Source organism: Ammospiza nelsoni, chromosome 26 (genome assembly GCF_027579445.1).
Source record: "Ammospiza nelsoni isolate bAmmNel1 chromosome 26, bAmmNel1.pri, whole genome shotgun sequence".
In the NCBI taxonomy this organism is placed as follows: Eukaryota; Metazoa; Chordata; class Aves; order Passeriformes; family Passerellidae; genus Ammospiza; species Ammospiza nelsoni.
This window is the reverse complement of record NC_080658.1, coordinates 2239039-2259996: the sequence shown is the minus strand read 5'-3', so window position 1 is coordinate 2259996 and position 20958 is coordinate 2239039. Positions and strand designations below refer to the sequence as shown.

The following is a 20958-nucleotide window of genomic DNA, read 5'->3' as shown; positions in this document are numbered from 1 at the left end:
GTTCCCGTTCCCCGGTGCTCCCCAGCCCTGGGGCCCCGCTGCGATCCCGGGGGTCGCCTGAATGGCGGGGGGGAGGACACGACCTTCGTCCCTGTCCCCTCACCTGGGGCTGTGACTGCCACCCGTGTGGGGGAATGGGACAGACACGCCACTCGTGGGTTTGGGGGGTCAGTCCCAGAGCTGGCACCCCGGAATGGTGCGGGGGGCTGGGGGCTGTTCTGGGGCGACAGGGACAGTCCAGTAGCACCTAACAGGGTCACCAAGAGCTGGCACCTGTCCCCCACCTGTTACACCTTCACCGGCTGCCCTGGGCACACAGGTAAGTGGGATGGGGGGTCCTCCACAGGTGGGGTGACCCCATCCGCGCCCCCCGGCAAGGCAGAGCCCGGAGCAGCCGGGATGGGGGACCAGGATATGACCCCCACACGGGGCAGGTTCTGCCCCCCATGTACCCTTGGTCACCCCAGTCTGTGCTTCTACACGTGCCACGGAGGCTGCCACGAGAGAGGACCCTCCAAAGAGGGGACACTCGGTGTTGGGGTCCCGCCTGCCACGGGGACAGGATCCAGCACATCACTGTCACCTCAGGCCAGGCCGCTGCCGGGGGTCCCGCATGGCCGGGACCACTCAGTTCCTCAAGCCGCGCTGCCCTCGTGCCCTGAACCAGCCTGGAGCCCCGTAGGACACCGGAGGGTCCCCGTAGACACCGGAGGGTCCCCCAGGACTCCGGAGGGTCCCCGGAGCGCCCCCGCAGTGCTCAGGATCCCCGGGCCCCATGGGGGGATATATCCCATGAGCCTCAGCAGAGCGAACAAGGGGGGATATATCCCATGAGCCTCCACAGAGCGTACAGGGGGGATATATCCCATCACCCCCCGCGGCCGGGGAGGGGGGCGGTATATCCCATGGTGCCCCGCGCCGCCCCCATATCCGGGGCGGGCCGGAAACGGCCGGGCCGGGCGGCGATGGCGGCGCGGGCCGCGCTGCTGCTGCTGCTTCTCATGGCGGCGGCAGCGCCGGGCCCGGCCCAGGGCTCGCAGGGGGATCGGGAACCGCTGTACCGGGAGTGCCTGAGCCGCTGCGAGCGGCAGAACTGCTCGGGGGCGGCACTGCGGCACTTCCGCGCCCGGCAGCCGCTCTACATGGGCCTGACAGGTACCGCCCCCCTGCTCCTATTGGTTGGAGGACTTAGAGGCCACGCCCCCTCTGGACGGGCCGCACCTCTCGGAGCCACGCCCCCTTTGAAGCCACGCCCCTTGCCTGGGGGACTGGGAGGGACTGGGTGGCACTGGGGGACACTGGGGGTGTGTTAAGGGTCACTTGTCCTATACTGGTTGTCACTGGGTCGTGCTGGTGGATACTGGGCTGTTTTCGGCCCATACTGGGAGGTGCTGGGCTATGAAGGGGGGTCGCTGGGAAATACTGGGGAGTCACTGGGACATACTGGGGGGGTCACTGAGCCATACTGGGTCATGGTGGTTTGCCCCAGTGCCCCCCAGGCCATGCTGAACTATGAAGTGGGGTCACCGGGCCATACTGGGGGGTCACTGGGCCATACTGGGGGGTCACTGGGACATACTGGGTCATGGTGGTTTGCCCCAGTGCCCCCCAGGCCATGCTGAACTATGAAGTGGGGTCACCGGGCCACACTGGGGAGTCACTGGGCCATACTGGGAGCTACTGGTCCATGCTGCTGGTCACCATGGCAACATCTGGGCTTCCTCCCAGATTGTTCATTGAGGCTGGGGGTGCCAGGGGGTGAACCCCCACCCTTTCCCTCCACCCTGTGCTGGGCCGGGGCACTCCCATGCTGCATACTGGGAGGCACTGGCGCATACTGGGAGGCCCTGGCTCACACTGGTGTGCCCCGCCAGGCTGGACGTGCCGGGACGAGTGCCAGTACGAGTGCATGTGGCTGACGGTGCGGCTGTACCAGCAGGGCGGGCACCGCGTGCCGCAGTTCCACGGCAAGGTCAGCGCGGCCCCGTGGGGGCTGGGGGGGCTGGGGGTCCCCCCGTGCCCGCTGACCCCCCCCCAGTGGCCGTTCTCGCGGTTCCTGTTCGTGCAGGAGCCGGCCTCAGCCTTGGCCTCGCTGCTGAACGGCCTGGCCAGCCTGGTGATGCTGCTGCGGTACCGGGCAGCCGTGCCCCCCGCAGCGCCCACCTACCCCACCTGCACCGCCTTCGCCTGGGTGAGCCCTGATGGCTGCTGGCCTCCTTTTTGCATCCTTTGCCCGTCTTTTCCCTCTTTTTTCCCATCATTTCCTTCCCTTTTCCCATACTTTTCTGTTTTTCCCCGTCCCTTTTTTTCTCCATCCCTTTTTTTCCCCATCCTTTTTCCCCTCCCCTTTTTTCCCTCCCTTTTCCTCTCCCCTTTCCCATCCTTTCCCTCCCTTTTCCTTTCTTTTCCACCCTTTTCCCAGCTTTTCCCATAATTTCCCTCTTTTTCCCCCTTCCTTTTTCCCTCTCCCTTTTTTCCCCTCCCTTTTTTCCCTCCCTTTTTTTCCCCTCCCTTTTCCATCCTTTTCCCAGCCTTTCCCATAATTTCCCTCCCTTTTCCCAGGTCCTCTCCCTCCCTTTTCCCATCCTTTTCCTGTCCTTTTCCCTCTTTTTCCCCTCTCTTTTCCTTCTCTTTTCTGTCCCTTTTCCCTTCCTTTCTCTTCCTTTTCCCTTCCCCTTTCTTTTCCTTCTCCCTCTCTCTCCCTTCCCTTTTCTCCTTCCCCTTCCCTTTTCCTTCTTTCCCCTCTTTTCCCCTTTCCCCTCTTTTCCCCTTTCCCCTTTTTCCCCCTTTCCCTTTTGCCCTTTCCCCTTTCCCTTTTTCCTTCCCCTTTCCCTTTTTTATTCCACTTCCCCCTTTTTTCCCTTCCCCTTTTCCCCTTTCCCCCTTTCCCTTTTTTTCCCATTTCCCTTATATTTTCCCCATTCCCTCCTTTTTTTTCCCCATTCCCACCCCCCTCACCCCCCATTTGAGGGCGTCCTGACCCGGGGGGGACCCTGCCCCACACCCCCCACCCCATAAATCCCAAATTTTCCCCTTTTCCAGGTCTCCTTAAACGCCTGGTTCTGGTCCACCGTGTTCCACACCAGGGACACGGCGCTGACAGAGGTGAGGCAGTGCCACCCCCAGGGTGTCCCCAACCCCGAGGGTGACACCCCCAGAGTGTCCCCAAGCCCCTGGGGGTCCCGTTCTGGGCCCCCTCCCCGATTTTCCCATCCCAAATCCCACAGAAACTGGATTATTTCTGTGCTTCGGCCGTCATCCTGCACTCCGTGTACCTGTGCTGCGTCAGGTGGGCACTGGGGCAAACTGGGGGGCACTGGGGCAAACTGGGGGGCACTGGGGCAAACTAGGGGGCACTGGGGACGGACTGGGGAGCACTGGGGTTGGAATGGGGGGCGCTGGGGATGGAATGGAAGGAACTGGGGATAGAATGGGAGGAACTGGGGGGGACTGGGGATGGACTGGGGGGCACTGGGGATGGACTGGGGGGGCTGGGGTTGAACTGGGGGGCACTGGGGCAGACTGGGGGGCACTGGGGTGAACTGGGGGGCAATGGGGATGGAATGGGGGGCACTGGGGATGGAATGGGAGGAACTGGGGATAGAATGGGAGGAACTGGGGGGCACTGGGGCAAACTGGGGGGGACTGGGGTGAACTGGGGGGCACTTGGGACAGACTGGGGAGCACTGGGGTGAACTGGGGGGCACTGGGGATGGACTGGGGGGGCTGGGGTTGAACTGGGGGGCACTGGGGCAAACTAGGGGGCACTGGGGCAAACTGGGGGGCACTGGGGCAAACTGGGGGGCACTGGGGACAGACTGGGGGGCACTGGGGACGGACTGGGGGGCACTGGGGTTGGAATGGGTGGCGCTGGGGATGGAATGGGAGAAACTGGGGATAGAATGGGAGGAACTGGGGGGGACTGGGGCAAACTGGGAGGGACTGGGGTGAACTGGGGGGCACTGGGGCAGACTGGGGGGCACTGGGGTGAACTGGGGGGCAATGGGGATGGAATGGGGAGCACTGGGGTTGGAATGGGAGAAACTGGGGATAGAATGGGAGGAACTGGGGGGCACTGGGGCAAACTGGGGGGGACTGGGGTGAACTGGGGGGCACTTGGGACAGACTGGGGAGCACTGGGGGGCAATGGGGATGGACTGGGGGGGCTGGGGTTGAACTGGGGGGCACTTGGGACAGACTGGGGAGCACTGGGGTGAACTGGGGGGCAATGGGGATGGACTGGGGCAAACTGGGGACGGACTGGGGCAAACTGAAGGGCACTGGGAATGGACTGGGGCAAACTGGAGGGCACTGGGAGTGAACTGGGAGGCACTGGGGGTGGATGGGGGGCACTGGGGCAAACTCAGGGGGACTGGGGAGTGCTGGGGCTGGCTACAGCTAGACTGGGGAGTGTACTGGAAGGCACTGGTCTGTACTGGGAGGCACTGGGCTGTACTGGGGAAGGTGCTGGCCTCTCTTGGGCCAATTTGGGCATCACTGGAACACCTGGGTGGACCCTGGGCTGTACTGGGAGGACCCTGGGCCATGCTGGGAGGACCCTGGGCCATGCTGGGAGGACCCTGACCATGCCCCTTGCCCACAGGACGCTGGGGCTGCAGCGCCCAGCCTTAATCAGCATCTTCAGAGCCTTCCTCCTCCTCTTCCTCGCCGGCCACATCTCCTACCTGAGCCTCGTGCGCTTCGACTATGGCTACAACCTGGTGGCCAACGCTGCTGCTGGTGGGCTGGGGGCACTGGGAGGGACTGGGATGCACTGGGGCTGTGTCAGGGGTCAGTCTGTGCCTCCTGTCCCTGAGCCCCAGTTTCCCAGGCATGCTGAGCAGGGGTTTGGGTATCCCCACGTTCCTGAGCTCCCCATTTTCATGGAATTTTGGACACCCCCTGTCCCTGATCCCCCTCATTGTTTCCCCAGGAATTCTGACAGAGTTTGGACACCCCCTGCCCCTGATTTCCCCTGTTTCCCCAGGAATTCTGACTGGGGTTTGAGATGTGCCTGTGTTCTCCTGTTTTCCAGGAATTCTGACAGAATTTGGGCACCCCCCCTCTCCCTGATCCCCCTTCCTGTTTTCTCAGGAATTCTGACTGGGGTTTTGTCCCTGATCTTCCTTGTTTCCCCAAGAATTCTTTCAGAGTTTGAGCACCCCCTCTCCCCTCTCTGTTCCCCAGCAATTCTCCCCATGCTTTGCCCACCCCCCTGAGCTCTCAGTGCTGCTGTTTTTCCCTGTTTCCCTTATCCCAGGCACACTGACAGTGTATTCCCTGTGTTTCCCTTATCCCAGGCACACTGACAGTGTATTCCCTGTGTTTCCCTTATCCCAGGCACACTGACAGTGTATTCTCTGTGTTTCCCCTTATCCCAGGCACACTGACAGTGTTCCCCCTGTGTTTCCCTTATCCCAGAGATGCTGACAGTGTATTCCCTGTGTTTTCCCTTATCCCATGCACACTGACAGTGTATTCCCTTATCCCAGGCACACTGACAGTGTGTTCCCTGTGTTCCCCTTATCCCAGGCACACTGACAGTGTATTCCCTGTGTTTCCCTTATCCCAGGCACACTGACAGTGTATTCCCTGTGTTTCCCCTTATCCCAGGCACACTGACAGTGTTCCCCCTGTTTCCCTTATCCCAGAGATGCTGACAGTGTATTCCCTGTGTTTTCCCCTGTCCCAGGCACACTGACAGTGTATTCCCTGTGTTTTCCCCTGTCCCAGGCACACTGACAGTGTGTTCCCTGTGTTCCCCTTATCCCAGAGATGCTGACAGTGTATTCCCTGTGTTTCCCCTTATCCCAGGCACACTGACAGTGTATTCCCTTATCCCAGGCACACTGACAGTGTTCCCCCTGTGTTTCCCCTGTCCCAGGCACACTGACAGTGTATTCCCTGTGTTTCCCTCATCCCAGGCACACTGACAGTGTATTCCCTTATCCCAGGCACACTGACAGTGTATTCCCTGTGTTTCCCTTATCCCAGGCACACTGACAGTGTATTCCCTTATCCCAGGCACACTGACAGTGTATTCCCTGTGTTTCCCTTATCCCAGGCACACTGACAGTGTATTTCCTCTGTTTCCCCTGTCCCAGGCACACTGACAGTGCTTTCCCATTTCCCCCATCCCAGGGATGCTGACGGTGGCGTGGTGGCTGCGCTGGTGCCTGCGGCAGGGCCGGCGTTTGCCGCACGTGTGGAAATGCGCGGCCGCGGTGCTGCTGCTGCAGGCGCTGGCGCTGCTCGAGCTGCTCGACTTCCCCCCCCTGGGCTGGGTGCTGGACGCCCACGCGCTCTGGCACATCGGGACCATCCCCCTCAACGTGCTCTTCTACAGGTCTGTGACAGCCCAATCACACTTGAAATAAAATTAAAAATAGGGGTGAGGGGCTCCCCATGTTCCCCAGGGAGATGCAGGGGTTTGGGGGGTTCTGGCACATCAGAACCATCCCCCTCAACGTGGTCTTCTACAGGTCTGTGACACCCCAATCCCATCAAAAATAGAATTAAAAATAGGGGTGAGGGGCTCCCCATGTTCCCCAGGGAGGTGCAGGGGTGCAGAGCTTCCCCCCAGGGGAAGGGTTTGGGGGGCTCTGGCACATCAGGGCCATCCCCCTCAACCTGCTCTTCTACAGGTCTGTGACACCCCGATTCTGTCCAAAATAAAATTAAAAATAGGGGTGAGGGGCTCCCCATGTTCCCCAGGGAGATGCAGGGGTTTGAGGGGTTCTGGCACATCAGGACCATCCCCCTCAACGTGGTCTTCTACAGGTCTGTGACACCCCAATCACATTTAAAATAAAACTAAAAATGGGGCTGAGGGGCTCCCCATGTTCCCCAGGGAGGTGCAGGGGTGCAGAGCTTCCCCCCAGGGGAAGGGTTTGGGGGGCTCTGGCACATCAGGGCCATCCCCCTCAATGTGCTCTTCCACAGGTCTGTGACACCCCAATCCTGTCCAAAATAAAATTAAAAATAGGAATGAGGGGGTTCCCATGTTCCCCAGGGAGGTGCAGGGGTTTGAGGGGTTCTGGCACATCAGGACCATCCCCCTCAATGTGCTCTTCTACAGGTCTGTGACACCCCAATCCCATCAAAAATAGAATTAAAAATAGGGGTGAGGGGCTCCCTGTGTTCCCCAGGGAGATGCAGGGCTTTGAGGGGTTCTGGCACATCGGGACCGTCCCCCTCAACGTGCTCTTCCACAGGTCTGTGACACCCCGATTCTGTCTAAAATAAAATTAAAAATAGGGGTGAGGGGCTCCCTGTGTTCCCCAGGGAGATGCAGGTGTTTGGGGGGCTCTGGCACATCAGGGCCATCCCACTCAACGTGCTCTTCCACAGGTCTGTGACAGCCCAATCACACTTAAAATAAAATTAAAAATAGGGGTGAGGGGCTCCCCATGTTCCCCAGGGAGGTGCAGGGGTTTGGGGGGCTCTGGCACATCGGAACCATCCCCCTCAATGTGCTCTTCTACAGGTCTGTGACACCCCAATCCTGTCCAAAATAAAAATTAAATTTAAAATTAAAATTAAAAAATTAAATATAAAAAAATACAGGTCAGTGACTCCCCCATCCCATTGAAAATAAAATTAAAAATCCAGGTCAGCGACCTCCCCAATCCTATCTAAAATAAAATTAAAAGTACAGGTCAGTGACCCCCCCCCCCATTTAAAATAAAATAAAATAAAATAAAACATTAAAAGAAACAATATTATATTAATAATATTAACTATTAAATATTAATATTAAATAATATTAAATTTAAAATAAAATTACATTAATAATAATGAAATTTTAATTAAAAAATAAATAAAATTAAATGTAAAATTAAAAGCAAATAAAACTAAATTAAAAACGAAATACGATTAAAAATACAGGTCAGTGACCTCCCCCAATCCCATCTAAAATAAAATTAAAATACAGGTCTGTGACACCCCAATCCCATCTAAAATAAAATTAAAAATACAGGACTGTGACCCCCCCAATCCTATCTAAAATAAAAATTAAATTTAAAATTAAAATTTAAAAATTAAATTAAATAAAAAATAAATTAAAAATACAGGTCAGTGACCCCCCCCAATCCTATCTAAAATAAAATTAAAAATATGGGTCAGTGATGCCCCCATCCCACTTAAAATAAATTAAATTAAATATAAAATTAAAATAAACAATAATTAATATTAATATTAAATAATATTAAATATTAGATAAAATTATATTGATAAGGATAAAATTAAAATTAATAAAATTAAATAAAATTTTAAAATTCAATTAAGATTAAGTAAAAAATTAAATAAAATAAAAGCACAGGCCAGCGACCCCCACCTCCCTCTTTAAAATAAATTAAAGATAAAATTAAAATAAATAAAATTAAATAAAATTCAAAATACAGGTCAGTGACACCCCCAATCCTATCTAAAATAAAATTAAAAGTAGGGGTGAGGGGCTCCCCGAGCTCCCCAGGGAGGTGCAGGGGTGCAGAGCTTCCCCCCGCTATCTGTGGGGCTCTGCTGGGGTTTGGGGGTGCTGGGGACTCTGTTGGGGGATCCCCCATGGAATTGGGGCGCTCAGCACCCCCTCAGTTCCCCACGGGATGTTCTTTCCCCTGTGCCATGCCCAGACCCCCCATCCCCACCTTGAAATGGGGGTGCTGGAGGCACCCCAGGCTTGCTGTGCTCAGTTTTGGGGTTCAAGCCCCCCCTAAACCCCTCCTTTGTCCCCCCAGTTTCCTGATGGACGACAGCCTCTACCTCCTGAAGGCCAACTCCGACCTCTTCAAAGTGGACTAGAGCTGCTGGGGGGGGGTGGGCAGAGCCCCCCGTGCCCCCCCAGGGCTGTGCCCTGCCCTGTGCCAAGCAACCCCCCAGCCCCCCCTGGCCACGGCCTCCTGACCCCCCCGTTTGCCTTCTGAGGTTTGTGGTACCCCCCCAGAGCCCCCGTGCCCCCCATGTGGGCACTGAGGGGTTCAGGAGAGCTGAGAGCCCCCCAAATCCTCCCCATGCTGAGCTGGGGGACCCCAATGAGGTGACAGTGGCTGTTTGGGGACAGTGGGTGATTTTGACAGGATTTGTGGGGGGTCCAGCACATCTGAGCCCCCCCAAACCCTCCCCATGCTGAGCTGGGGGACCCCAATGAGGTGACAGTGGCTGTTTAGGGACAGATGGGTGATTTGGGGGTGTCCAGGACAGCTGAGAGCCCCCCAAACCCTCCCCATGCTGAGCTGGGGGACCCCAATGAGGTGACAGTGGCTGTTTAGGGACAGGTGGGTGATTTGGGGGGGCTCCAGCACATCTGAGTCCCCCCAAACCCTCCCCATGCTGAGCTGGGGACCCCAATGAGGTGACAGTGGCTGTTTGGGGACAGGTGGGTGATTCTGACAGGATTTGGGGGGGCTCCAGCCCATCTGAGCCCCCCCAAACCCTCCCCATGCTGAGCTGGGGACCGCCCCCCCCCCCCCATGAATGAGGTGACAGTGGCTGTTTGGGGACAGGTGGGTGATTTTGGGGGTTCTGTGTGCATGGGGGGGCTCTGGCGGGGGTGGGGGGTGTTGTGTGGGTGCCTTGGGGCTGGGGGTGCCCCCTCCCAGCCCAGAGGGGCTGTGCCCCCCCATTTCCCCCCTCCCTGGGTGTGTTGTGGGTGTGAATAAAGCTGAGTTTAATCTGTGAGCTGCTGGGTTTGGGTTCGTGTCCCCTGTCCCAAGGGCCCCCCGGTCCCCGTGTCTGTCCCCCACCCCACAGTGTACCCCATTCCCCTTTGCTGTCACCCCATTCCCACCCTGCTTCACTCTGTCCCACCCCATGTGCCCCAAAATTCCCTCCAGGTGTCCCAAACCCCCTCAGCACACCCCATATTGCACCGCTCACCCACCCCATACCTGCCCTGCACCCCGTTTGCCACCCTGCTCGCACCCCATTCCCCCTCTGTGTACCCCATTCTCCCCATCCAGGGGTCCCTGAGCCCCCCAAAATCTCCCTGTGCACCCTCCCCACACCCTGAGCACAACCTTAGCCCTGATTGTCACCATCCCCTGCCCTTTATTGTCACCATCCTGTGCCACAGCCCCAGTCCTTATTGTCACCATCCTGTGCCACAACTTGTGCCCTTATTGTCACCATCCTGTGTCCTTTATTGTCACCATCCTTTGCCCTTTATTGTCACCGTCCTGTGCCACAACCTCAGCCCTTATTGTCACCATCTTCTGCCACAACCTTAGCCCTTATTGTCACCATCCCCTGCCACCTTTATTGTCACCATCCTATGCCACCTCAGCCCTTATTGTCACTATCCCCTGCCCTTTTTTGTCACCATCCTTTGCCCTTTATTCTCACCATCCTGTGCCACAACCTGTGCCCTTATTGTCACCATCTTCTAGCACAACCTTAGCCCTTATTGTCATCCCCTGCCACCTTTATTGTCACCATCCTCTGCCCTTTATTGTCACCATCCTGTGCCACAACCCCAGCCCTTATTGTCACCATCCCCTGCCCTTTATTGTCACCATCTTCTACCCAACCTCAGCCCTTATTGTCACCATCCTGTGCCACAACCCTGGCCCTTATTGTCACCATCCCCTCCCTTATTGTCACCATCCCTTGCCACCTTTATTGTCACCATCTTCTGCCACAACCTGTGCCCTTACTGTCACCATCTTCTGCCACTACCCCAGCCCTTATTGTCACCATCCCCTGCCCTTTATTGTCACCATCTTCTGCCACTACCCCAGCCCTTATTGTCACCATCCCCTGCCCTTTATTGTCACCATCTTCTACCCAATCTCAACCCTTATTGTCACCATCCTATGCCACAACCCTGGCCCTTATTGTCACCATCCTCTGCCACCTTTATTGTCACCATCCTCACCCTTTATTGTCACCATCCCCTGCCCTTTATTGTCACCATCCTCTCCCCTTTATTGTCACCATCCCCTGCCCTTTATTGTCACCATCCTATGCCACAACCCTGGCCCTTATTGTCGCCATCCTATGCCACCTTTATTGTCACCATCCTCACCCTTTATTGTCACCATCCTCACCCTTTACTGTCACCATCCAGCCTTTATTGCCTCCATCCCTCCCCACCCTCGGCGCTGCCGGGCATGCCGGCATTTCCCGCCCATTCCCCAGTGATTTCCCGGCCATCCCCCTCACGTTTCCAGCGGTTTTTGCGCGTGGGCGAAGAACACGCCGTCCACATCATCCACGCCGGTGCGGAGCGCGGGGGGCATCGCGTAGGAGCGCAGCTCCCGCAGCGCGAACCCCGCGGCCGCCAGCGCCTCCCGCACATCGGACTCCTCCAGCGGCACCACGGGCAGCCGCGCCGGACCCGCCAGGTAGAAGGACTCGCCCAGAGCCCCCAGCAGCACAAGGTGTCCCCCCGGTCGCAGCAGGGTCCCCACGTGGCGCAGAGCCCGCAGGAAGGCGGCGCGGTCGGCGCTCACGGCCTCCAGGCAGAAGGCGGAGAGCAGCGCGTCGGCCCGGGGGCGCAGCGGGGCCCCCAGAGGCTCCGGGCGGTGAACGTCGATGGGCAGGATCCGGCGGAGGCGCTGGCGGAGACGGCGCTGTTTGTCCTGCCAGGGCTCGCTGGGGACGGGGGGAATTGGGGAGTAAGGGAAAAGGGGAGTGGGGATGGGGATGGGGGGTGTGGGGAGGGGATGGACCCCGAAAAACGCGGGGATAGGGGGTGGGATTGGTCCAGACAGGGATGTGGGGATGGGGTCAATCCAGTGTCCAAGGGGATGTGGAGAGGGGATGGACCCCGAAAATGAGGGGATGGGGGGTGGGATTGGTCCAGACAGGGATGTGGGGATGGGGTCAGTCCCGTGGGGATGTGGGGATGGGGTCAATCCAGTGTCCATGGGGATGTGGGAATGGGGTCAATCCAGTGTCCACGGGGATGTGGGGATGGGATTGATCCCGAAAACACGGGGATAGGGGGTGGGATTGGTCCAGACAGGGATGTGGGGATGGGGTCAATCCAGTGTCCATGGGGATGTGGGGAGGGGATGGACCCAGAAAAGGTGGGGATGGGGGGGTGGGATCAGTCCAGACAGGGATGTGAGAATGGGGTCAATCCCGTGGGGATGTGGGGATGGGGTCAATCCAGTGTCCATGGGGATGTGGGAATGGGGTCAATCCAGTGTCCACGGGGATGTGGGGATGGGATTGATCCCGAAAACACGGGGATAGGGGGTGGGATTGGTCCAGACAGGGATGTGGGGATGGGGTCAATCCAGTGTCCATGGGGATGTGGGGAGGGGATGGACCCCGAAAACATGGGGATGGGGTGGGATTGATCCACACAGGGATGTGGGGATGGGATCATGGGACCAATCCAATGTCCATGGGGATAAAGGGATGGGGTCAGTCCAGACAGGGATGCGGGGATGGGATCAATCCAGTGTCCACGGGGATAAGGGGATGGGATCAACCCAGTATCAATGGGAATATGGGAATGGGATCAGTCCAGTGTCCACAGGGATGTGGGGATGGGGTTGATCCAGATCAGACAGGGATGTGGGGAGATCAATCTAGTGTCTGTGGGGTGGGATCAGTCCAGCATCCACGGGGATGTGGGGATGGGGTTGATCCAGTGCCCATAGCAATGTGGGAATAGGATCAATTCAATATCCACAGGGAAAAGGGAGTGGGATCAACCTGGCACCCAGGGGAGTGTGGGGATGGGATTGGTGTGGCACACACAGATCCCTGTAGGGATGGGAAGAACCCAGCACATGGAGGGATGTGGGGATGGGAAGAACGAAGCAGACAAAGGGAGGTGAGGATGGAATTCTGCAGGGATATGGGGTGGGATGGTGCAGGGAAGCAGGGATTGGGTGGCCATTGACCTGGGACACACAGGGAGGTGGGGATGGGATCGATTTGGCACACATGGGGATGTGGGGACAGGATCCTGCAGGGATATGGGGTGGAATGCCCATTCCAGAACCCACAGGGGACTCAGGAGCAAGATCCTGTGAGGATCAACCCTTCACCCACAGGCTCAGAGAGAGGATTCCATGGATATCTGAGGCTGGGATCCTGCAGGGACAAGGGGCTGTGAACCCATGGGATTTGGGAACAGCGTCTGTGAGGATGTGGGGCCGTGATGCCAATGGGATTTTGGTGCCAGGGTCCTGTAGGGATCCCCTCAGCATTTTCCATTTCTGTAGCTGTGATCCCATGGGATTCAGGGACACTTCTACAGGGGTCTGTGAGGACCTGGATCTGCAATCCCGTGCATTTTGGGGACACAATCCAGCAGGGACCACCCCAGCACCCCCCTCCCACGGCCCCCCCCGAGCCCCCCGAGCCCCCCTACCCGCGCCCCTCGATCTTGCAGACGTGCTGGATGAACGGGCTCCAGTCGAAGGCTCCGGGCTCGCCCCGCGCCCACCGGCTGAGCTCCTCCCGGTTCACCGCCAGGAAATCGGTGGCCACGATCTCCTCGAAGTGGTCGCAGGCGCTCAGCAGTTGGTAAATGGTGGGGCCCGAGCCCACATCGATCAGTGTCCGCCCTCGGATCTCACCTGGGAAGGGACAGCACGTGTCTGGGAGGGACCCGCACAGCAACCGGGAAAACCAGGGAGGAGCAGAAGATGCTCCATGCCTCAGTTTCCCCAACCCACTGGGAATCCCTGGGAAAACCAGGGAGGAGTAGAAGAGCTGCCCCCAGCTCCGTGCCTCAGTTTCCCCATCCCAAAGGGGGTCCCCGATAAAAACCAGGGACGAGCAGAGGAGCTGTCCCTGCGTGCTCTGTGCCTCAGTTTCCCCAACCCACTGAAGATCCCTGGGAAAACCCGGGAGGAGCAGGGGAGCTGCCCTCGGGTGCTCCGTGCCTCAGTTTCCCCACCCCACTGGGAATCCCTGGGAAAACCAGGGAGGAGTAGAAGAGCTGCCCCCAGCTCCGTGCCTCAGTTTCCCCACCCCACTGGGGGTCCCCGCCGCTTTCCCCTCACCGAAGGTCTCGGCCATTACATGTCTGGGAGGGATCCCCGCAACAAGCCGGGGGACTGGGAAAACCCAGGTGGAGCAGAGGAGCTGCTCCGTGCCTCAGTTTCCCCAGCCCAATGGGGGTCCCCGGTAAAAACCAGGGAGGAGCAGAGGATGCTCCGTGCCTCAGTTTCCCCAGCCCAATGGGGGTCCCCGGTAAAAACCAGGGAGGAGCAGAGGATGCTCCGTGCCTCAGTTTCCCCACCCCAATGGGGGTCCCCGCCGCCTTCCCCTCACCGCTGCCCTCGGGTGCTCCGTGCCTCAGTTTCCCCAACCCACTGAGGGTCCCCAGGAAAACCAGGGAGGAGCAGAGGAGCTGTCCCTGCGTGCTCCGTGCCTCAGTTTCCCCACCCCAATGGGAGTCCCCGGGAAAACCAGAGAGGAGCTGACCCCGGGTGCTCCGTGCCTCAGTTTCCCCACCCCAATGGGGGTCCCCGCCGCCTTCCCCTCACCGCTGGCGAAGGTCTCGGCGAGGCATCGCAGCTTCCAGGGCACCACGAACTCCTCGGAGGAGAAGTCGGCCCGGGGCGGCAGGTAATTGTTGCGCAGGTACGCGCGGGGGTCGAAGTGCTCGTAGCCCTCTCGGAGCGCGGCCGGGCTGCTCATGGCGAGGGGAAATGCGGCTCCGGCCCCGCCGCCGCCGCTTTTTATCCCTGCCCGGCCCGGGAGGGGCCGCGGGGAGCCGAGACAGCGCCATCCATCCGCCCCGCATCCCTCCATCCATCCATCATCCACCCGCATCCCTCCATCCATCACCCATCCCGCCTAACCCGGTTAGCGCCAGCGCCCCGGAGCCATCCCGGAGCTGATAACGGAGCTGATAAGGGATCCGCCGCCTTCACCGGGTTCTGGGAATCCAGGAATGCTGTCCCCGTGTCTGGGAGAGTCTGTCCCCACACCCCGAGATGTGGCTGGGACTCCCCTGGGCTGCCCCAGCTCGTGGGGGTCCCGTGGGATGAGGATGGAGAGGGATTGGGGAAAGGATGAGGATGGAGAGGGATTGGGATGAAGATGGAGGGGGATTGGGAAAGGGATGAAGATGAAGAGGGTGGGATAGGGGTGAGGATGAAGAGGGACTGAGATAGGGATGGGTATGGATTGGGAGAGGGATGAGGATGGAGGGGGTGGGACAGGGATGAAGATGGAGGAGAATTGGGAGAGGGGATGAGGATGAAGAGAGGGATGAAGATGGAGGGAATTGGGATAGGGATGGAGAGGGATTGGGAGAGGGATGAGGATGGAGGGGGTGGGACAGGGATGAAGATGGAGGAGAATTGGGAGAGGGGATGAGGATGGAGAGGGGAATTGGGACAAGGATTAGGATGGAAGGGGAATTGGGAGAGGGGTAAAAATGGGATGGGGATAGGAAGGCTTTGGAATTATGTGGGGGTTTGGGGTGGGGATGGGAAGGGATTAGAACAAAATGGGGATTGGGATTGGGATGGAAATGTGGAGGGATTTGGGTGAAATGGGATGGGGATGAGAATGGGAAGGGATTAGAAAGAGGAGAGGATTGGGATTGGGATTGGGATTGGGATTGGGATTGGGATTGGGATTGGGAAGGAGATTAGGATGGAAAGGCACTGGAATGATGTGGGGTTTGGGATGGGGATGGGAAGGGATTGGGATGGGCCCCTCTGAGCTCTCCATCACCCGTGCTGGACTCAGCCCAGCTCTGGCAGGAGTCAGTGCCACCCCTGCCAGCTCCCAATGCCACCCCTGCCAGCTCCCAATGCCACGCCTGCCAGCTCCCAGTGCTCCCAGTGCCCCCAGTTCTCCCAGTGCTCCCAATTTCCCCAGTGCTCCCAGTGCCCCCAGGGCTCCCAATGCCCCCAGTGCCCCCCCTGCCAGCTCCCAGTGCCCCCAGTGCCCCCAATTTCCCCAGTGCTCCCAGTGCTCCCAGCACCCCAGTATGAGGAGCAGGGTGGTTTCCACATTTGGGGCTGGGGGCTCTGTGAGACCCCAAACCCTTCCCGTGCCCGATGTGCCAGGCTGAGGGCGCAGGGCCGGGGGAGGGCACAGGGAGGGGACAGGGCCTGGCGGGGACCCAGGGACAGCGGGATCCGCGCTGGGAACAGCTAATCTGGGCACTGCAGGGCCTGGCACCGGGTGGGCGATGCGGGGGGGGGGGGGGTGTTATATAACCACAACCCCCCCCCCTCACCCACCCAGACCCCCCCAGTCCCATCAGACACCGGGTCCCGCCAGCTGCCGTGCCTCAGTTTCCCCGAGTGCCCCACACACGGTTCCCCTCGCCCTAAATCTTGCCCCCCACCCTTGTACCCCCCCCCCCAAACAGACTCTGCCGTGCCAAGGTAGAGTTTTTGCAGCTTCTTTGCGCGGTTTTATTGCCGTACAAAGAGCGCGCTTTGTACAACCCCCCACTCCCCCGAGGCTTTCAGTCATCCTCATCCTCATCCTCATCCTCATCCTCATCCTCTCACTCCCTTCTTCTCGCCAGGGAAACTGAGTCACGCCGGAGCTGCCGGGAGCCCCCCGAAGGGCGGGGTCCTCATCCTCATCCCCACCGGCCTCCACCGCGCCCGCAGCGGGCTGGGGTCCCAAGCGATGGGAGCCCACCCCCACCTGCCCCAATCCTTCTTTTCGGGGGGCGGCTGAGCCCCCCCGGCCCCCCAACATCACCCTGCTGCCCCCCCACCCCGCACCCCGAGCGCCCCCGGCCCCTCAGCCCCGCTGGGCTTCGTGCGAGAGGGAGCGGGAGAGGGTGCGGGGGACGCCGCCCTTGGCCCCGCGCAGGTCCGAGGGGGCGAACAGGGGCACGGGGAAGGTGCGGGCGTAGGGCAGGAGGTGCTGGGCCAGGGGCTGCCCCAGGACCCCCACCCTGAGCAGCCCCCAGGGCGAGCGCTGCTGCAGCACCCGCACGGCCCCGCGCTGCTCCAGCGACTCCCGGCGCTGCGCGTCCGCCTCCCGCCGGCACCACCTGGGCACGGACAGAGCCTCACACCCTGCTCGGAGCCCTCGGGGTCACCCCGGCCCGGCAGGAGCCCCGGAGAGCCCCGGGTGCTGCCCCACTCCATGGCAGAACCCCCCAAGTCCCACATCCTAGCTGAGCCCCGGGAGACCGCCATAGGAACCCTTGGAGACCCCCATGAGAACACCTGGAGATCCCCATGGGACCCCTGGAGATCCCCATGGGACCCCTGGAGACGCCCAAAGGAACCCCTGGAGACCCCCATGTGCCGCCCCTCTCCATGGGAGAACCCCCCATGTCCCACATCCTAGCTGAGGCCCTGGAGACCCCCATCGGAACCCTTGGAGACCCCCAAAGGAACCCCTGGAGACCCCCATGTGCCGCCCCACCCCATGGGTGAACCCACCCCATATCCCATATTCCAGCTGAGCCCCACAGGAACCCCTGGAGACCCCCATAGGAACCCCAGGGGACCTCCATGTGCCGCCCCACTCCATGGGAGAACCCCCATATCCCACCTCAGCCCCATGGGAACACCTGGAGACCCCCATGAGAACACCTGGAGACCCCTGGGTGCCGCCCCACTCCATGGCAGAACCCCCCAAGTCCCACATCCTAGCTGAGCCCCGGGAGACCACCATAGGAACCCCATTGGAGACCCCCACGAGAACCCCTGGAGACCCCCAAAGGAACCCCAGGGGACCCCCATGTGCCGCCCCACCCCATGGGAGAACCCCCATATCCCACCTCAGCCCCATGGGAACACCTGGAGACCCCCAGGGGACCCTTGGAGACCCCCAAAGGAACCCCTGGAGACCCCCATGAGAACACCTGGAGATCCCCATGGGACCCCTGGAGAGCCCCATGGGCCGCCCCTCTCCATGGGAGAACCCCCCCCATATCCCATATTCCAGCTGAGCCCCACAGGAACCCCTGGAGACCCGCAAAGGAACCCCTGGAGACCCCCATGAGAACCCCCGAAGACCCCCACGGGAACCCCCACGGGGACCCCCACGTTCTCCTCGCCCTTTATGGAATCCCGGCATCCCCCAGCCCCATAAAAAACCCCCCAATTTCTTCACAGGAACCCCTGAGATCTTCCCAACCCCTCTTGGGTACCCCCCACCACCTCCTTGGACCTTCCCTGACCGCACAGAGACCCTCGGAAACCCCAAAATCCCCTGGGAACCTCCTGATTTGGGACACGAGACCCCATGGAAACACAGGTTTGGGACTCTTGGGCTGCCCAAAACCCCACTGGAGTCTCCTACAGCCCCAAACCCCATGGAAACCCCACAATTTTGGAACCACTCCACAAACCCAATGGAAACCCCATATCTTGGGACCCTTGGAGCCCCCCAAAACCCAAAGGAAACCTCCAATTTTAGAACCACCCCACAAACCCATGGAAACCTCATATTTTGGAACACTTGGAGCCCGCCACAACCCCATGGAAACCCCACAATTTTGGAACCACCCCACAAACCCAATGGAAACCCCATATCTTGGGACCCTTGGAGCCCCCCAAAACCCCACTGGAAACCCCCAATTTTGGAACCACCCCACAAACCCAATGGAAACCCCATATCTTGGGACCCTTGGAGCCCCCCAAAACCCAATGGAAACCCCCAATTTTGGAACCACCCCACAAACCCATGGAAACCTCATGTTTTGAGCCACTTGGTGCCGGCCACAACCCCATGGAAACCCCACAATTTTGGAACCACCCCACAAACCCAATGGAAACCCCATATCTTGGGACCCTTGGAGCCCCCCAAAACCCCACTGGAAACCCCCAATTTTGGAACCACCCCACAAACCCAATGGAAACCCCATATCTTGGGACCCTTGGAGCCCCCCAAAACCCAATGGAAACCCCCAATTTTGGAACCACCCCACAAACCCATGGAAACCTCATGTTTTGAGCCACTTGGTGCCGGCCACAACCCCATGGAAACCCCACAATTTTGGAACCACCCCACAAACCCATGGAAACCTCATATTTTGGAACACTTGGACCCCGCCACAACCCCATGGAAACCCCACAATTTTGGAACCACCCCACAAACCCACGGAAACCCCACATTTCAGAACCCCATAACCCAAATCTCCACAAAAAACCCCCCAAATCCTCCAACACTCGATGCCCCTTGTATACCCCTGGCACCCTTGGCACCACTGGGACCCCCTGGGACTCCTGGGCTGCCCAAAACCCCACTGGAGTCTCCTACAGCCCCAAACCCCCATAGAAACCCCCAATTTTGGAACCACCCCACAAACCCATGGAAACCCCATATCTTGGCACCCTTGGAGCCCCCCAAAACCCAATGGAAACCCCCAATTTTGGAACCACCCCACAAACCCAATGGAAACCCCATATCTTGGCACCCTTGGAGCCCCTCAAGACCCTATGGAGACCCCATAATTTTGGAATCACCCCACAAACCCATGGAAACCTCATATTTTGGGACACTTGGAGACCACCACAAATCCACGGAAATGCCACATTTCAGAACCCCACAACCCAAACCTCCACAACAAACCCCTCAAATCCTCCAGCACCCGATGCCCCCGTGCCCCCAGGACCCCTGGGACCCCTGAGATCCCTGGCACCCCCTGGGACCCTCTGGGATTCTTGGGTCTACCCAAGTTTGGGACCCTTGGGCTGCCCAAAACCCCATATCTTGGCACCCTTGGAGCCCCTCAAGACCCTATGGAGACCCCACAGTTTTGGAACCACCCCACAAACCCATGGAAACCTCATATTTTGGGACACTTGGAGACCACCACAAATCCATGGAAACGCCACATTTCAGAACCCCACAACCCAAACCTCCACAACAAACCCCTCAAATCCTCCAGCACCCGATGCCCACCATACCCCTGGCACCCCTTGGCACCCCCCTGGCCGTGCCCCTCACCCCTCCTCGGGTCGGGAGCTGAGCTCCAGGTCCAGCCACTCGGCGCTGAAGGTTTCTCTCCTGCCCACGTCCTCCTCCTGCACCCGGCAGCCCAGGGGGGCCGAGAGGAGCCCCCCGGAGCCCCCCAACACCGCAGGTCCCACCATGGCGCCGCTTCCCCCCTCCCCCCGTGCCCCTTCTGCTTTTATGGCCCCGCCGGGGCTATTTTGGGAGGCACCGAGCGCTGCCAAGGAGGGGGGGTGGCACCTCGGACACGTGTGTGGCACCCACGGGGGTGTCCCCTCCCCTTCCCGCCTTGGGGACGCGGGGCAGAGCCTGCCAGCAACGTGAGGGCACCGGCAGGACCCGCCCTGGCACCTGCCCAGGGCACGGCTGGCCTTTGCCTGAGCCCTGCGTGCCAGCCCAGTGCCACCCACGGCACAGTGCCACCCACGGCGGCCACAGCGACAGAGGGACATCGGGGACCCCTTCAGAGAGACATTGGGGTCCCCCTCAGAGGGACATTGGGGTGCTCCTCACAGGGACATTGGGGTCCCCTTCAGAGGGACATTGGGGTCACCCTCAAAGGGACACTGGGGTCCCCTTCAGAGGGACATTGGGGTCCCCCTCACAGCGATATTGGGGTCACTGTCACATGGACATTGGGGTCCCCCTCACAGGGACATTAGGGTCCCCTTTACAGGGATATTGGGGTCACCTTCACAGGACATTGGGGTCACCCTCAAAGGGACACTGAGGTCACTGTCACAGGGACATCGGGGTCCCCCTCAAAGGGACATTGGGGTTACTGTCACATGAACATTGGGGTCCCCTTCAGAGGGACATTGGGGTCACTGTCACAGGGATACTGGGGTCACATTCAAGGGGACATTGGGGTCCCCCTTGGAGGGACACTGGGGGCCCATTCAGAGGGACATTGGGGTCACCCTCAGAGGGATATTGGGGTCTCCTTCAGAGGGACACTGGGGACAGCCCAGGACAGGGGTTTGGGGCTGTAGGGACCCCCAAATGGGTATTTGTAGGGCCAGCAGTTGGGTGGCAGTGACCCAGTGGAGGTGGCTGGTGACAGAAAGGACAGGGCTGGTGACAGAGGGGATGTGAGGATGG

General features: G+C 59.4%; 4 protein-coding genes across 10 annotated transcripts in view; 2 read left to right on the top strand and 2 right to left on the bottom strand.

Annotated features, from left to right (window-relative positions):
* MIEN1 (migration and invasion enhancer 1) overlaps positions 1-20958 on the top strand; it is a 53527-nt gene that overhangs the window by 15798 nt on the left and 16771 nt on the right. The gene's annotated exons all lie outside the window — the stretch shown is intronic.
* PGAP3 (post-GPI attachment to proteins phospholipase 3) lies at positions 944-9514 on the top strand. 7 transcript variants are annotated; one of them, XR_009420042.1, is made up of 9 exons: positions 944-1155; positions 1875-2191; positions 3043-3105; positions 3228-3289; positions 4604-4740; positions 6142-6346; positions 8736-9034; positions 9147-9248; positions 9350-9514. XR_009420042.1 is itself a non-coding variant. In XM_059489366.1 (8 exons), the coding sequence occupies exons 1-8, from the start codon at positions 966-968 to the stop codon at positions 8797-8799; spliced, it is 942 nt and encodes a 313-aa protein (XP_059345349.1). In that variant the 5' UTR covers positions 953-965; the 3' UTR covers positions 8800-9510. The 7 variants fall into 7 exon arrangements, 3 of the variants coding, with proteins under 3 accessions (XP_059345346.1, XP_059345349.1, XP_059345348.1); XR_009420040.1 differs by having other exon boundaries at positions 8736-9248; XR_009420041.1 differs by lacking the exon at positions 9147-9248 and having other exon boundaries at positions 9249-9510.
* On the bottom strand, positions 11154-14604 carry PNMT (phenylethanolamine N-methyltransferase). The gene is made up of 3 exons (XM_059489010.1): positions 14451-14604; positions 13328-13535; positions 11154-11589 (listed from the first exon to the last, which is right to left on the bottom strand). The coding sequence occupies exons 1-3, from the start codon at positions 14602-14604 to the stop codon at positions 11154-11156; spliced, it is 798 nt and encodes a 265-aa protein (XP_059344993.1).
* TCAP (titin-cap) lies at positions 16315-20020 on the bottom strand. Its single transcript, XM_059489403.1, has 2 exons — positions 19852-20020; positions 16315-16939 (listed from the first exon to the last, which is right to left on the bottom strand). Exons 1-2 carry the CDS (start codon positions 19995-19997, stop codon positions 16684-16686), a joined length of 402 nt encoding a protein of 133 aa, XP_059345386.1. The 5' UTR covers positions 19998-20020; the 3' UTR covers positions 16315-16683.

Coding starts and splice junctions, on each gene's coding strand:
- TCAP (XM_059489403.1), bottom strand. CDS start 19,997: ATGGTGGGACCTGCGGTGTTGGGGGGCTCCGGGGGGCTCCTCTCGGCC. Junction 16,940..19,851: donor AGCTCCCGACCCGAGGAGGG/GTGAGGGGCACG, acceptor GTCCGTGCCCAG/GTGGTGCCGGCGGGAGGCGG.
- PNMT (XM_059489010.1), bottom strand. CDS start 14,604: ATGAGCAGCCCGGCCGCGCTCCGAGAGGGCTACGAGCACTTCGACCCC. Junction 13,536..14,450: donor CGCCGAGACCTTCGCCAGCG/GTGAGGGGAAGG, acceptor GTCCCTTCCCAG/GTGAGATCCGAGGGCGGACA. Junction 11,590..13,327: donor TGCAAGATCGAGGGGCGCGG/GTAGGGGGGCTC, acceptor CCCCGTCCCCAG/CGAGCCCTGGCAGGACAAAC.
- PGAP3 (XM_059489363.1), top strand. CDS start 966: ATGGCGGCGCGGGCCGCGCTGCTGCTGCTGCTTCTCATGGCGGCGGCA. Junction 3,106..3,227: donor GGGACACGGCGCTGACAGAG/GTGAGGCAGTGC, acceptor CAAATCCCACAG/AAACTGGATTATTTCTGTGC. Junction 6,347..8,735: donor CTCAACGTGCTCTTCTACAG/GTCTGTGACAGC, acceptor TTGTCCCCCCAG/TTTCCTGATGGACGACAGCC.